Source organism: Phyllostomus discolor, chromosome 7 (assembly GCF_004126475.2).
Source record: "Phyllostomus discolor isolate MPI-MPIP mPhyDis1 chromosome 7, mPhyDis1.pri.v3, whole genome shotgun sequence".
In the NCBI taxonomy this organism is placed as follows: Eukaryota; Metazoa; Chordata; class Mammalia; order Chiroptera; family Phyllostomidae; genus Phyllostomus; species Phyllostomus discolor.
Genome location: NC_040909.2, coordinates 6,015,682 through 6,031,602, shown reverse-complemented (window position 1 = coordinate 6,031,602; position 15,921 = coordinate 6,015,682). Strand labels below are relative to the sequence as shown.

The 15,921-nt window shown below is 51.1% G+C and overlaps 1 protein-coding gene across 1 annotated transcript in view; it reads right to left on the bottom strand.

Annotated features, from left to right (window-relative positions):
- KIF9 (kinesin family member 9) overlaps positions 1-15,921 on the bottom strand; it is a 42,620-nt gene that overhangs the window by 15,469 nt on the left and 11,230 nt on the right. Inside the window, 7 exon segments of the mRNA XM_028518926.2 lie at positions 4,772-4,849; positions 7,281-7,345; positions 8,380-8,448; positions 8,451-8,526; positions 9,618-9,710; positions 9,825-9,908; positions 15,431-15,655. Of these exon segments, the coding sequence (XP_028374727.2) occupies positions 4,772-4,849; positions 7,281-7,345; positions 8,380-8,448; positions 8,451-8,526; positions 9,618-9,710; positions 9,825-9,908; positions 15,431-15,655 (690 nt within the window).

Here is a 15,921-nt window from a genome sequence, read left to right as displayed (position 1 = left end):
GCCATAAAATCTTTTAAAAAAATAAATTGTATGTATTTCAGGTGTGCAACATGTTTTGATATACCACATTTTGCCATGTATAATGCGCACTTTTTTGTCCGAATTTTTGAGAGAAAAATAAGAATGCACATTATACATGGGTATAATGATTACATTCCATGGGTATTCTAATCCCATGTTTAATGCGCACAAAAACGTGGGTGCGCATTATACACGGCAAAGTACAGTATATACATAATGAAATTATGACTACAGCCAAGCTAATTAGTATAACCATCTCCTTACCTAGTCACCATTTCTGTGTGTGTTAAGAGTATCTGAGCCCTGGCTGGCGTAACTCGGTAGATTGAGCGTGGGCTGCGAACCAAAGCATCGCAGGTTCGATTCCCAGTCGGGGCACATGCCTGGGTGGTAGGCCACGGCCCCCAGCAGCTGCACATTGATGTTTCTCTCTCTCTTTCTCCCTCCCTTCCCTCTCTAAAAATAAATAAATAAAAATCTAAAAAAAAAATTTTTAAAAAAAGAGTATCTGAGATTCACTTTCTTAGCAAGTTTCTAGTATATGCCACAGTATTATTAACTGTAATCACTATGCTGGACATTAGATCCTCAAAACCTGTAACTGAGAAATTGTACCCTGGGACCAACATCCCCCATCCCTCCACCTCAGCCAGCACTCCTGGTAACCACCCCTCTGCTTTCTCCTCTATGAATTTGACTTTTTCTAGGTCCTACCTACATGTTGGATCATGCAGTATTTTTCTTACTGTGTCTGGTTTATTTCACTTAGCATAATGTCCTCCAGGTTCATCCATGTTGTCGCAGACAGCAGGATCTAGAATTGACCTGTTTCTTATGTTTATTGTATCTGTCTCTGCCAGCGCCAGCAGACTGTCAGTTCTTCAAGGACAGAGATTTGTGCTTTTATTTGTACACTAATGTATCCCAAGTGCTTTAAAAAGTGCTGGGCACAGAGTAAACACTCCATAAACTCTAGGTGAGTAGGTAAATGACACAGTTCCAGAAACAGTTTCTAAGTCATTTGACATTTGACAGATACTGTCTGAGTGCCTTTCATGTAAGGGACGAAAGGGACCTTACGCTGAGAACCTTCACTATAAAAAACGGGGCTCCCTTTAGTTGTCAAAAAATGGCCACTGGAGGGAGTCCCTGACAGCGGATCCTGGGACCAAAGCTGTGACCAGTCCACAGCTAGGGGTGGCAAAACCCTGGAGTCCCGGTGGCTCTGTGGCAATTCAGGGCACAAAGCCTGGTAGTTGAGGCACAGGACTGGTGTCCACCCTGGCTCTGCCCCTCTGGGCAGCACCAAGATTGTCTCCTTCGGGTGGGCTTCCTACGAGGTGAACAGGAGAGGCTTGTCAGCCAGGCCCTGCTCCTCCCCATCGCCCCTCCAGGCTGAGGGGTCTCAGCTCTAGAAAATGCCTCATGCCATAGCTAGGCAAAGTGTGGCTGAACTGTCGGGGGTCTCCAGCTGGATGACTCTGTCCAGTGTGGTGCAGGGAGCGAGGCTTAGCCCTCTGGGCCAATTGGGTGATGTGGGGCAATGGGCCATCTGCTCCCATGGGTCACCAGCCTCCATGTCACATCCCGAGAGCATGCAAGCTACTTCCCCTGATGCCTGGCATGTTCAGTGGCCTCGTGCCTTCTTCTACTGATCAGAGAAAAAGTGCTCGGAAACACAGGGCTGCAGCAGCAGACCCCACGGGACATGGTCCGGCAGCACCTCCTGGCTGACCATGAGGGTTTTATAAGGGGGCTCCCTTACAAAAATTAGGAGCATTTTCTGGGTGGAATTAATGCCTCGGAAACAACACAGACTCATACAAGTTCCCCGATGGACAGGTGCTTTCATCATAAACGTAATGGAAAATTCAGAGTTCTGCTTAAGTGCAGCACCAGGCTAGAAGCAGCTCACCGCAGCCTGCAAAGTTTCCCTGCTGCAACCCCGCTGCAGCCCCACTGCAGCCTGCAGGAGCACATCCCCCGAGTCTCCCTCTGCTGTCTGCTCATGCCGAGACTCACAGCCTTTATACCACAGATTCACAGCCTTTATCCTCATAGAATCACAGCCCATGGAGTGGCAGGCTCATCGGAGGTCGTCAGCCCAACCTCCCTAGTTCACAGATGAATACTCTGATGCTCAGAAGCTGAGCAGCTCACCCCATGGAGCTGGTAACAGAGGCGAATCAGGAACCCGGTCCCCTGCCTTACGGCCAGGCCCACCGGCCAAGGAAATTCTGCAGAAGCTATTGCACCCTCTTGAAAACAGGTGCCAGTACTGAAGACGGTCCTGGGAACAACCGGGGAGTACCGCTGCTCCAGTCCAGGGAAGGCAGCAACTCAAATAGTTTTCCATGTCTCTCTCAAGGACTCATGCATATAGAGGAAAACGCTCATCATAAGGATTGTAAGCACATTCACATTTGAGGACAGGAAAGTGGGGCTGTCCAGGACCAAGAGTGCAGGTTTTCAGAGCAGAGATCGCATTAAAGAGCGGGCAAGCCCTCGCTGGCAGGCACAGCACCCACCCAGCCAGGCTCACAGGTAGTAGTACGAGCATCCTGAGCTAAGAGAACACCAAATGAGAAAATAAAAATAAACAAATCGACTTCAAGCTACAGAAAAGGACAGAAAACAATACCATGAAAATTAGACCACCCCAAAATCTGAATTTAATGGCATGCTGCCAATTGGCTTTTTTTTTTTTAAAGAAATAAAATATTTCAGCCCTGGCTGGTGTGGCTCAGTGGGTTGGGCATCGTTCAGTGAAGCAGAAGTTTGCCAGCTCGATCCCCAGTCAGGGCACCTGCCTGGGCTGTGGGTTCAGTCTTTGGTCGGGGAACATATGAGAGGCAACCGATCGATGTTTCTCTCTCACATTGATGTTTCTCTCCCTCCCTTCCCTTCCCTCTAAAAATAAATAAAATCCTTCTTACAAAAAGAAATAAAACACTGCAGATAGATATGAAGTTCCTGTGTACCCCAGTCCAAGTCCATTTCCCCAGACCTCCCAGAGGGAGCCTCCAGCCTCATTTCCGTGTTTCCACCACTGTGTGCTTTCCCCCACTCATACTCGTATACAGATGTTCGACTTAAGACTCTTTGACTTTATAATGGCACAAAAGTGATTTGTGTTCAGTAGAAACCAGCTAGGCTAAATGATATTTGCTAGGTTACATGCATTTCAACTTACAGTATTTTCAGCTCAGCATGGGTTTATCAGGCACAACCCCATCGTCAATCGAGGAGCATCTGTGTCCATAAATAATCATCAGTGTTGCTTGCATGTGTTTATGTTTGGTGTAGATGTGAGATGCTACTGTTCAGGCCCCTTCAGGCCCCACTCGAGATCCTCCAAGCTCACCGCCCTCGCTCTAGCTCCCTCTCTGCACAACCCCTTGAACTCCTCTCCCATCAAAGGCTGGTGGTCATGTTCCTAACTTTTCACCGTTACAATAAGCTGTGTGAGCACTGCCCGCTGTAAATCCCTTTCCACACATACCTGGGAATGTCTCTAGATTATATAAGCAGAACTGGCAGGCAGATCTGTAGAAGTGAGGAGGGTGCTAGGTAACATTTACTGAGCATTTACAACCTGACAGCACGGTGCTGAGAGGTTTCCACCCCATTATCTTATTCTTCCTAACATCTTTTGAGAGTGTGTTCCGTCACTGCCCAAGTTCACAAAGGAAGAAACTGAGGCTTAGAAAGAGCATCTTGCTGATGAAGAGGCCAAGGCTCTTCACGACGGAGCCAGTGGTTCTCCCAGCGTGGCCTCGGAACAGCCCCAGCCCCAGCAGCAGCAGCAGCAGCAGCACTCGGGGACTGCTAGAAATGAGAATCCCCAGGCTCTGCCCCAGACTGACGCAAGCAGGAACCATGGGGACGGGCCCAGGGACCTGTGGCTGGACAAGCCCACAGGGTGAGTGACTCCCACGCCTGCTCCAGTCAGAGAGCTAGCTCCAAGCTCTCTCTGCTCCCTCCTCCACCGCCAGACTGGGCATCAGTCCCTCAGGCCACCGGCACTGCCCTTTCCCTTCAGGATTCAGAATCTGGGGAGCTCAACTGGTCTGTCATTGGCTTAAGGCACGCAGAGGCTCCTATTTGCAGGAAATATGATGCCATAAGAGTTTTCAAGGAAAGTCAAATGATCAGTAAATGCCATTCTTACTTCACTAAAAGCTGCCAGAAATGTTCTCCGAAGGGGTTGCAGCCGACTAGAAACAGAGAGGCGTTCCCGTTTCGGGATGTCTCATCATCATTTTGCACTATCAGAAAACCTCTGTTTTTTGCTAGTCTGAGGGTGAAATTCCACTGAGGTTTTAATCTGTGTTTCCCCAATCAGTGCGAGTGCTGAACATTCCCTCTGGTCAGATCCTGAGGGATCCTCAGGCTGGGAGCAAAGAGGTTCCGTAGTGACACCCCCAGAGGAGTCTGAGAGAGGGTCCACACTGGTTCACCTCTGAGACAGCTTTAAGGAACTTTCACACAGAAGCCCAGGGTACTCAGGGGCCCCGACGCCCTACATGTGCCTGAATGGAGGCCCTGACCTAGCCCTTTCTTTCACCTTGGTGGCAGCTCCCAAGGAGGTGTCCAGGGACTCGGAAGACTCTGGCCTGCCCCAGAATGGAAAGGGACTGACCCAGGACTGCATCTTTGGTCGAGGCAGAAAGCGAAGCCAGGCTCGTGTGACCCAGGCAGCAAACCCACACACCTCCTGCACAGCTTGCCCACAAGTCCCCCTTAGTACCTCAGCATCATACTTCTCGTTGACGACAGGCTCAGTGGTGACCAGCTTCATCCTGCTTGCGAACCGCAGTGAGGACAGCTGAAAATAGATCAGACAGACCTCTGTGTTTGTGGGCAGTTACTGATGAGTAGAGACGTTTGCAAGACAGGTGAAAGGAGCCCACTAGCAATAACAAATCCCTGCTTAGAGACACACTCCAAACTGGACTGCAGTGTCCCCTGGGCCCATGAAATGATGTCGGGGAGGTCTTGCCCAGGTCCCTCTGCAGGGGCAGCGAGCCAGGGTTAATTGTGGCGGGGGCCCACGAGGCAGCCACACAAGCAGGTGCTAGGGAAAGAGCGCCGGCACTGCCCCCCTGCCCTGATGTCACCTGAGGGGTGGAAGGCTGCCGCCCCGGCAGTGGGAGCAGCCAGGGGTGGCACAAGGCCGGCCTGAGATCTCGGCCTCATACCATGCTGGGCTGACTCAGAGCCCTGAAATAGGGAAGCGGACTTGGAGGGGGGGAGCGGGTCAGATGACCCAGAAGTGGCCCAAAGGAAGGACGGAAAGGGCTCTTCCCTTGGCAGTCCGGCTGGGTCAGAGCTCTGGCACTGACCAACCATGCAACCTCGGACAGGTCTTGCAACTTCTCCACGGGGTCGGGGAGACCTGCCTCACAAGGTCACAGCAGACGAAGTGCCCAGGCGCGTGCTGTGCTCCGGGCAGCACTGGCCCATGGAGCCCACAGGAGGACCCCGCGCCATCACAGTCGGAGCTGCTTCTGTGTGGGGTGGAGTCGGGCTCCCGCTCCAAGCACAGCAGCGAGTGTGGCTGCTGCTCTCTCTCTCACTGGGGTTCCTGCCCCTCACACAGACGGAGTGTGGACACATAAGGCAACATGACCCATGAGGAACCGTTTTAAAGTTTTAAAACAGTCGGAGAAGAGAATCACTAGCTCTCACACCCTCAGTATGTCTTTGTCCCAAGCCCTGAAACTACCCCCCTCCCCCCACTGCTCCTCGGGACTCTGCGGGCTCAGTTCTGGGCGCAGACCTTGAGCAGTGTGGGCGCAAGCTTCTGGGTGTAGCAGGTACCAGGAGGGTTGCTCCCTGGGCAGCCACTGTCTCTGGGGTGGGGATACAGGGGCAGAGACCTTCCACTGTCTCGAGGGGCATCTTCCTCAACCAGGCAGCCAGGAGGCCCCGTGTTCACGTGGCTCCTCTTGGGATGCAGCCAGGCTTGGCGATGCCATGACACAGCAGGTTCCTGAAAGCTCCCTCCGGGGGTGCTGCTTGCACGGCAGAGGGAGCTCCCTTCCCTGGCCTCCCTGGTCCCAGGACACTCAGCAGGAAAGCTTCCCCTGGGAGCTGGGAGGCCCCGCAGGAGCGCACTGCTCTGCGGTGTCCCTGGGATGACCTCAGTGGATGATCCAGGCGACTGAAGCTTGCCCTAAACATCCGCACTTGAAAAGCACAATGTCTAAGGAGAGCTTTCCAAACCTCATTACGACGGGCGGCCCTTCAGAGGAAAGAGGGAGCCCCAGGCTGTGTACCCAGCTGTGTGGGCTCACCTGTGTCACTGTCTCAGCCTGTATTAAGGCCTCTGGTTCTCATACACTTGTCCCCTTCCCACGTCACTCATGTCCTGCTGCCGGGGGAATCTCCCTGAGTTATAACTCTAGCCACAGCCCTTTCCGACTCAAACCCCGCGACAGCCCAGCCACCTGCAGAGCAGCCAAGGCCTCCGCCGGACTACCAGGGCCCCACCCAGCGCCTGCAGTGTCCTCTTCCTCACCTTCCTGAGCCCCACCCTGCAGTGGCTGGACGTTCCTGGCATGGACCACACCTTCAGGCCCACCGACTCCTCTGTCAGGAAACATCACTGCTTTCCTGACCACCGAGCCAGCTCGGCACCCATCTTCCTCACCCCAGCTTCAGGAAAAAGTCCCCCTTCATGCCCCACCCCCCCACACACACACCACCTCTGGAGGACTCCTGCATCTGGGCCTCACACTCCTCAGGGCCATGGTTGGAAACCCAGGCCCAAGGCCACGTATGACGCATCTCTACCCAGCTGCTCCCCGCCAGCCACTTTGCACGAGGCAGGTGCTTCAGACTTATCAGCTCATACCGGCCTCATAACCGTGGCCTGGAACTCGGGGTTACTTTCAAGACGTTTAAACACATGTGACTGTGAAGAGCAAGGCATCAGCTGTCCTTGATGGCAGCTCACAGGAGCAGCGCCCTCTGAGCTGGCTCTCGGCCTCCTCTCCTCGCCTAGGCCGCCATGCCCCGCCTGCCTCCCGCTTTGCCTCTTCTCTGACACAGCTTCTGCCCCTTGGTACTTGGTGTTTGGGTCCTGGCTGAGCCTCCCTCAGCAGTTTTGGCTGAGACTCACTTCCTGGATCCCTCCACTCCTGACAACGTGCGTGGCTAGCATGTCAGCTGGGCCGGCGTGGAGCCAGCCCTACCCCACCCAGGCACCCCCGAGGAGGGACTCCAACCTGGTGGCGTTGGCTGTCTTTACGTACCGTCTCTTCTAACTGGGCAGCTTCTCCGTAGATATTTGTCACAAGGACCATATTGCAATTTCCCCCTGCAGAAGGCAGGACACAGAAGGGCCGTGAACCACGTAGGTTTTCTGCCAAGAGATCCTTCTGAGGCTGGCAGGGGTCTGTTGTGAACCGAATGTTCGTGTGCCTCCCAAATCCACATGTCAGAGTCCTAACTGCCAATGCGATGGTGTTTGGAGGCGGGGCCTTCGGAAGGTGGTTAGGTTTAGATGCGGCCACCAGGATGGGCTGCCCAGGTGGGATTCGTGCCCTTACAAGAGGACAGAGACCAGGGCGCTGTCTCTCTTTCTAGCCTCTTTCTCTTTTCTTTCTCTCTCTGCCACGTGAAAGCACAGCAAGAAAGCAGCCACTCATAAGTCAGGAAGAGAGTCCTAGCGAGAAGTCATCCCTGCCAGACCTGCTCCGGGCCTTCTGGACTCCAGAAGGGTGAGAAATAAATGTTATTGCAGCCGCCCCGTCTGCGGGGTTTTGTTGTAGCAGCCCCAGCTGACTAAGGCAGAGTCAGAGAGGACACACCTGCATGTCGGAGCTGGGAGGCGGGAGGAAGAGGGAGGAAAGAGGGAGAGGCTGCCAGAGGAACCCCAAAGAGGAAGCAGGGGAACGGCAGAGGAGGCGCAGCCTGAGACCGGGAAGGGTGGGGCCCAGTTCTGCGGACGGCAGCACTCGATTAATAACCAGACTCCAAGGACAGTGTCATCAGGCCCAACACAAAGACCCGGGGACACGAGGATGACAAGACACAGCCTCCACCCCTCTGGCAGGGAGGCTGCAGGGGAAGGAAACATGTCATGGGGAGGCCTTCCACCTGGGTCTTCAGGGTGACGAAGGGTTCCCTCCGCTGGTTTAGGGATGAGAGGAAACCGGAAGGCATTCCCGGCAGGGGCAAGAGCTTAGACAAAGGTGCTGAGGAGTGAACAGCAGGGCAGGTTGTAGGTGCAAAGGCCGCACGTTAAGTCCGCGCCACCAGGAAGGAGCAAGCCCACCACCAGCAGCAGCGGCAGCGGCAGCAGATATGCCCAGGCCTGTCCCCCCTCCTTGCGCACCGATCACCCCTCACCTAACGAGTCCTTCAGGGCGTGGGTGAGCTTGCACTGCCGGAAGGGGATGTGCTCCCGCTTCTGGTCCCAAGGGCAATGATGGCCTGCTCCAGGAATGACAGCGACTTGTTGATGTAGGTAGCTTCCTTCAGGACTCGGCCCTCAGACTGCAAACCAAAGGTCAGTTCGGCTTCGGACTGAGTGGAGCGGCTGCCCCCCTCAGAACACTGCCGAGCCCCCTTCCCAGGACCCCAGGGTCTTCTCGCAGTGCCACGGGGTTGTAATCCGTCTGCGGCTAATAATGCTCACAGGGACCCTCATACACCCACTCACGGATGCTCGTGTGAATGTGAATACCACGTGAATATTCATATAATACTCACTTAAGATTCACGCTAATATGAATGTTTTTGCAGATGCTTAGGCAGATAATCCTGTGAGTATTTACGCAAATATAAACACACACGAATGCACAAAGAGTGCCCATGTGTTTTGCACTTGGGTATTTTCACTTATCTTTCAAAGTTGCATATGTTAATTTACAATGTTTGAAACTGGAATTTTAATGAGTCCAATCATAATACTGCTTCATACATAAAAGTCAAAAAGACTTTAATATACATTACCTTGTTAATTACCATAATTCTAAGTTTTAAATAGGGGGATAACTTATTATCCAAACAACAACCAGGGAGGTTAAAAGATTGATTCTAACTTATAATAGGGCTAAAATCAGAAACCATACCTTCCTGCCCTTAGTCTAAGGAACTCTTTTTTTTAACTTGTCAATTACAGTTGATATCCAATATTATTATATACTAGCTTCAGGTAGATACTCTTAGAAATACCTATACTAATACACTCACATGAGTATTTACTTGAGATGAAATACTCACACAAATACTCCTGCGAACACTCACACTCATACTCATATACAGAGAAGTACTGATCACCAGCATGGAGCATTTACTGAGCACTTCCTGAGTGCCAGGCACCTTGCTAAGAATTTAGGGGCCACGATCTCATTTATACTTTTGTACAAAAGTCGTGGCCTCTGCTAATTCCGTCCGCCTGGCTCCTCAGGGTCAAGCCCACAAGCTGCACTGTGCCTAGCTCAGGACGGCGCTCACAAAGCAGACAGCCCTAGGGAGGCACAGGCCCACGTGCCTGGGCCACGATGCGAGAGGCAGGGCCGTGGCTTGTTGAGAAGGAACCCCTTGCTCCGTCCAACCCCCCCCCTCACACATACACCACTTACCCCAGACTTCCCCAGCCTCTCCGAGCCTGCTAGGTCCACCAAGTTAATTTTGGAAGTGACGTACTTCTCCTCTGACAAGGTCCGCGAGTGGGCCTGTGAAACACGCAAACGGAGGTCACACTGAAGCTTCACGGGAAGAAGCTCTGACCGAGCCGGCCCCCCGGAGCAGACCGCCGTGCCCGGGCCGTTCAGAGAACTCGCACTGACCTCCACGTAGATGGTGAAGATGCAGTGTGACCTGGACGAGTTCTTGTTCATCGTGTGGGACGCTATAATCCTGTTGGTTTCTCCCTGAAGAGGAGGAAAGATGGGGACAGCATTTTGAAAAATTGAAATAACAGTTAGGCAGTTGGGTCATTTTAACTATACTGACAACTACACGAGTGATCGAGTTATCCTTTCGGTCAGCTGGGCCTTCCAGGAAAATCTCGTCTGTAAACCAGTAGGAGACAAACTGGAGTCCAGACCCGTACTTACACCCACTGCTAGGGATGTGTGAATTTGTATGGCTTCCTGAAAAGCGAAACGGCAAGAAAAATTAAGTGGCTTCAAAACGTTCACACACACTGAATCGTAACCAACCTGCACATCCAACCAGCAGGGATGACCTATCTGCACGGTGGAGCGCTACGCAGGCAGGAAAATGTTGGCAGATGGTTTTTAGTCACCGAGAGGCGGAATCCAAAATCACAGAGCAAACTGACACGGACACCACATTAAAAGGGTCACATACCATGACCCAGTGGGACTTACCCCTAGGACGCAAGGACGGGTTAACATCAGCACGTTGATCAAGGGACACACCACATCCTAGGACAACACCCGATGACAGCACAGTGGGAGGACGGCAAAAGCACTCGTGGGGGAAGAATAAACAGATTCTGCCACCGAGATGTTCCTGACAGCCACTTGGCTGAGGTTTGTAGGTCATTTTTTCTTTTTTACACAGGTCTGTGCTTCCATTTTATTTTTTTACAGTGAACATACACTACTTTTAAAACTTTGGGGAAAAAATCAGTAATTTGCATTTTAAAGGGACAGCAGGTCCTTGCCTCTAATTCACAGGATTGGGCCCTATGACCAGAATACATTTAAAAGGAGGTGTGGGGGAAACGGCTGTTCTTAGAGGGGAAAAAAGGCCCCTCAGAAAGGCTATGGATAAGCCCGAAGCGGTGATGCCATGCCCCGCCACCCCCACCCCGGAGAGCGCGGGCACCCAAGGAGGAGGGGAAGTCCCAGGCCCCAGGCTGCGGAGCAGGCCTGGCTGGCCCCCGGGGCTGTATCTCTACAGGATGCTTGCTCTCTGTAAACCTGTCCCACAAATACAGTGACATTCGCAGAGTGTGTAAGGTGTCACTTCCCCTTCATCGTTTGGTCCCCTCTCTCTGGACTGTCCCCTCCCAGTCCTTCTGGTATCTACTGCACAACCTCTAAAAGCCTGAGAAGCGCCCTTTCCTCCATGAAGAGTCCTTTGCCGACCGCCCCCGCCCTGCCCCGTCCATCCAGGAGCCCAGATCGCACTGTGTGTCCTGGTCACCACAGGTTCTCCCTCTCCCGTCTCCACCCCATAGTGAGCTTCTTTTTTTTAGTATTTGTTTTCAGTTTTATTTATTTTTAGAGAGGGGAAGGGAGGGAGAAAGAAAGGGAGAGAAACATCAGTGTGTGGTTGCCTCTCACGTGCCCGCTACTGGGGACCTGGGCTGCAACCCAGGCACATGCCCTGACTGGGAATCAAACCAGCGACTCTTTGCTTCGCGGGCTGACACTCAGTCCACTGAGCCACCCCAGCCAGGGATCATAGTCAGCTTCTTCAGGCCTCCAAATTGTCCTTCTACCATCAGAGCTCAGCAAAGATTCAGCCCTAGATGGCATCAAGGCTTGAGGAATTACTGCTGCTGACAAAATGCCTGGTTCAGTTCTAAACACGAGCGCTAGAGAAACACCAAAAACCACGCTGCTGAACGACATCCACTGAGCGCTGGCTGCGCGCGCAGGGCCCTGCGGTGGAAGCTCGAGATGCTTGGCCTCGGACCAGCACGGCCGCCACGGAAACCAGTACGGAGGCTCCCCCGAAAGTGAAAGCTAGAACCATCACGTGACCCAGCAATTCCACCTCCGGGTATTTATAACATAAAAAAGCCACGAGACATACGGTACAGCAATGGTGACTACAGTCAGTAATAACGTATTGCACATTTGCAAGTTGCTAAGAGAGCCGATTTTAAAAGTTCTCATCACAGGAAAAGAAGCTGCAACTATGTGTGGAGACAGATGTTAACTAGACTTACTGTGGTTGTCATTGTGCTGTATGTACAAACATCAGACTCTTACGCTGCACACCTAAACCATATAATGTTATGTGCCCATTGTACGTCAATGTCAAAAAAAGAAAAGAAACAATGCCTGATCCCATCCGGGTCTCGTAACAACCTTCTGGGGAAAGGTACTATCCGTGTCTCCACTTTTATAGAAGAATAGAAGAGCAAGTGGGGGTGTGACGAGGTTAATGACTTGCTCAAGAGGAAGTCTTCAGTGTTTGAAAAAAATCCTGTTCCACATCCCACACCTTTTGTGCTGTATCTCAGCAACAATACAGTGGGCTAAGTATCCAGAAATCCTGCTGTAGCAAAACACCTACAGATAGAATATTTAAAATTTCCTTTTTTTTTTAGAGAGAGAGAGAGGGAAAGGGAGGGAGAGAGGGAAAGAGGGGAGAAGCATCGATGTGAGAGAGAAACCTAGACTGGTTGCCTCTCATACATGCCTCAGCCACGTCCCGAACCCGCAACTTAATAAGCACGTGTCCCAACTGGGAATTGAACCAGCGACCGTTCACTTTGTGGGGTGATGCCCAGCCAACTCTGAAGGCACGGCTGAGACTACGAGAAAGCAGGGGAAGTACCCAGCGGCCAGCCACAAAGCAGGAGGCAGAATCCACAAACTGTAAGCAAGAACCAAAGCTCTAGCCGCACTGAGGACACCTGCAGACTGCCGTGGGGCGGCGGTCCGTGCTGGATGTCTTGGTGTTCCTCCGAGCAATGAAATTAAGTTATAAAGGTAACAGAGCAAGAGAACATCTCCTTTTCCTAGCAGAGTAATCTGCTCTTCCCATTCCAGGGGTGGTAGACCCGGAGCCACTGTGTCCTCCGCTGACTCCTTCCACCCCCCATCCCCCCACCACAAGCCATCTGTTCCCTTTCAAAGGGTGATAGAAATCTCTCTTCCTCCTGCAGAGCCAAATGCTTACATTCCAGGGTAGAGACCTTTCCCAGGAGAGGATCTGCTTACGTTTCAAAACAAAAGCAATGCTGCTCTCATTCTCCCTACCTGCCCACCGCACTCCCACCCCACCCCCAAGTGTCTCTCTAGGCACCCCGGGGGGCAGAGGACTTAAGTACCAGCTCCTGTATGAGCTCTGAGATTCATAACTCTGGAATTCCTTCCCAGTAATGCAGACACCCTCCCCATCTCGCCCCCTCTGTAAACACACGTGACGTGTGCCCTCACTGTGTCGCTCTGCGACAGACTGGGGTGTAGGGAGCTGTGCTACATTGCCGAAGCCACTATTCCCCCTGTGAGGCTCTGAGGACCGCAGCCCTGATTTCCGATGCACAGGCCTGGTGTTTCTGTGTGTGTGTGTGTGTGTGTGTGTGTACACACACATACTTGTGGGAGAGACCCTTCATGGTTTAGGACTCAGCAGCACCTTGTAGTCCGGTGAGCAAGCCGGTGAAGTCAGAAAAAGCTCTGGGTCTACCCAGGGAGGTGTCCATTAACCTCCGCCCCTGAGTCTGTGCCCTTTGACCGCAGGGACACGGAGGGAGCCTGCTGCAGAGAGTGGGGAGCAAGGGGACTGCGTCGGCACGGGCACTGCCGAGGAACGGAAGGGGCGCAATCACGTCTCCACGCACTCACGGTCACACTCAGCCTCTGCTGAGAGTGAGATTGGGCCTAAGTGTGCACTCCTCATAGGTTCCGACAGCCTCAAAATAAACATTCGACTTAAAAAGGCCCTGGGTGGGGAAAGAAAAATAAAACCAAAAATAAAGTATAAACAAACAAACAAACAAACAGGCCCTGGATTGGTAATGATCCTTAGGCTCCTGAAAGGAAAAAAAAGGCTTCTCGGAAGTAAAACATTCTCAGCCCAAGCCACAAAGCAGACCCGCCAATAAAGCTCCAAGGAAGCGGAGCTCACAATCAAATCACAAAACACACAGAGGAACAAGGTGCCATCAGCAAGAGCCAGTAGAACAACTACCTGCAGAACCGCAAAACTGCCCCTGGAGATGGTAAAACAGTGGAATTGTTAAGTAAAGAACAGAAAACAAGTGTGCTTAAAAGTTTTAAAGAAATGAACAGGAATGAAAAACATGAAGAATGAATAAAATTCTATAAAAATAACTAAGATTAAAAGAGGGCAAAATAGAACTTTTGGAAATAGAAAATACTTGAAATGAAAGAGACGGCCCTGGCTGGTGTGGCTCAGTGGATTGAGCGCCAGCCTGCGAACCAAAGGGTCGCTGGTTTGATTCCCAGTCACAGCACATGTCTGGGTTGTGGGCCGGGTCCCCAGTTGGGGGCATGTGAGAGGCAACCAGACATTAATGTTTCTCTCCCTTTCTCCCCCCCTTTCCCTCTCTCTAAAAATAAATAAATAAAAGATTTTATTTTATTTATATCTTCAGATTTATTTTCTACTTTCCTAATTCTTTCTTCTGCAGATTAGTATCTAATCATCTCTTTTAATTTCTTTTTTTTAAAGATTTTATTTATTTATTTTTAGAGAGAGGGGAAGGGGGGAGAAAGGGAAATAAAATCTTTTATTTATTTATTTTTAGAGAGGGAAGAGACAGACAGACAGACACATCAATGTGTGGTTGCTGGGGGCCATGGCCTGCAACCCAGGCATGTGCCCTGACTGGGAATCGAACCTGCAATGCCTGGTTCGCACCCCACACTCAATCCACTGAGCTACACCAGCCAGGGCAAATAAAATCTTTAAAAAAAAGAAATTAAAAGAGATGATTAGATACTAATCTGCAGAAGAAAGAATTAGGAAAGTAGAAAATAAATCTAAAGATATTATTGTCCCAGTTTCTGGTTCCACATGTAAGAAGCGTGGGAGTCACCACTTCATCTTAACACCAAGTGAAAAGCTGAGCACACTGAACGATCCACAGCCTTCCTCAAACCTGTAAGGGAAGTGAGGTCGTAGGAAATCACAACTGGAGAGGCAGGAAGATACGCTTTCATTTTTGGTGGATGGACTTCTAGGAGTAGAATCACTAGGTCCTATAGAGAAAATTAACGTTTAACTTTCCAGCAAACTGCCAAAGTGGCCGCACCATTTTACACTTCACCAGCAATGTGTGAAAGTTCCAACCAATACAACTTTTAAAAAAGAGTAACGTACACTGTGGAATCTTTCAATTAATTTGCAAAAGCTTTTATGTACTGAGAACATTAATCCTTATTTTCTCTCCCACAAAGGCCCATGATTTAATGTTAAATGGGTGGGGAGGGCAATTTCGACTCTGTAAAGAAAAAAACTTCACAGGGAAAAGGACTGGAAGGAAATAAACCAAAATACACATTATTGTTGCCATATACAGAAAGCAAATAAATGAATTTTTATTCCTTTTTCTCAGTACTAGCTAAAATTGCTAAATGAGTATATATTAATTTTCATTCTGATTATCAAAGTAAAAAAACTAAGAAGGGAGGAGGAACACGAGGGAAAGGGAGAGAGGACGGAAAGGAGGGAGGAGAGGCGGCAGGAAAGAGAAAGCCCTCCGGCTTGCTCATCTCACCTCGAAGAGGAGGCTGAAAGCGTCCTCCTCCTGATTCGTGAGGTGCACCGACAGGCCTTTAATGAAGACCCCTTGCGGGTTTTCCACGATGGTCACTGGCGTGACTGAGGGTCCCACGTAGGGCAGGGTGGACAGGAGATCAAACAGGCTCTCGTTGTAGATTTCCAGGTAAGAGACCCGCACCGTGACGGCATGTGTGGGGCGCTCCTCGATCATCCTGAAAACCTAGGGGAGAGGTAGGGGACAGCGGTCACCGAGCGCAGACCTGCGATGCCCAGCCAGTGTTAGGGGAGTTCCGACCGCGGGAGGGGGCACGGAGAGGTACGCCCCTTGTCCTAAAAGAATGTACAGTCCAGCTGGTGTGATGGTCATCGGCGACAGTTATTAAAATACTTAGTCCGTTGGGTGACGTGCATCATCATTTTGATTCTGTGAGGCCTGACTTACAGGCTGGCTCACACGTGTACAATTCTAAGAAGCAGAGGCGTGAT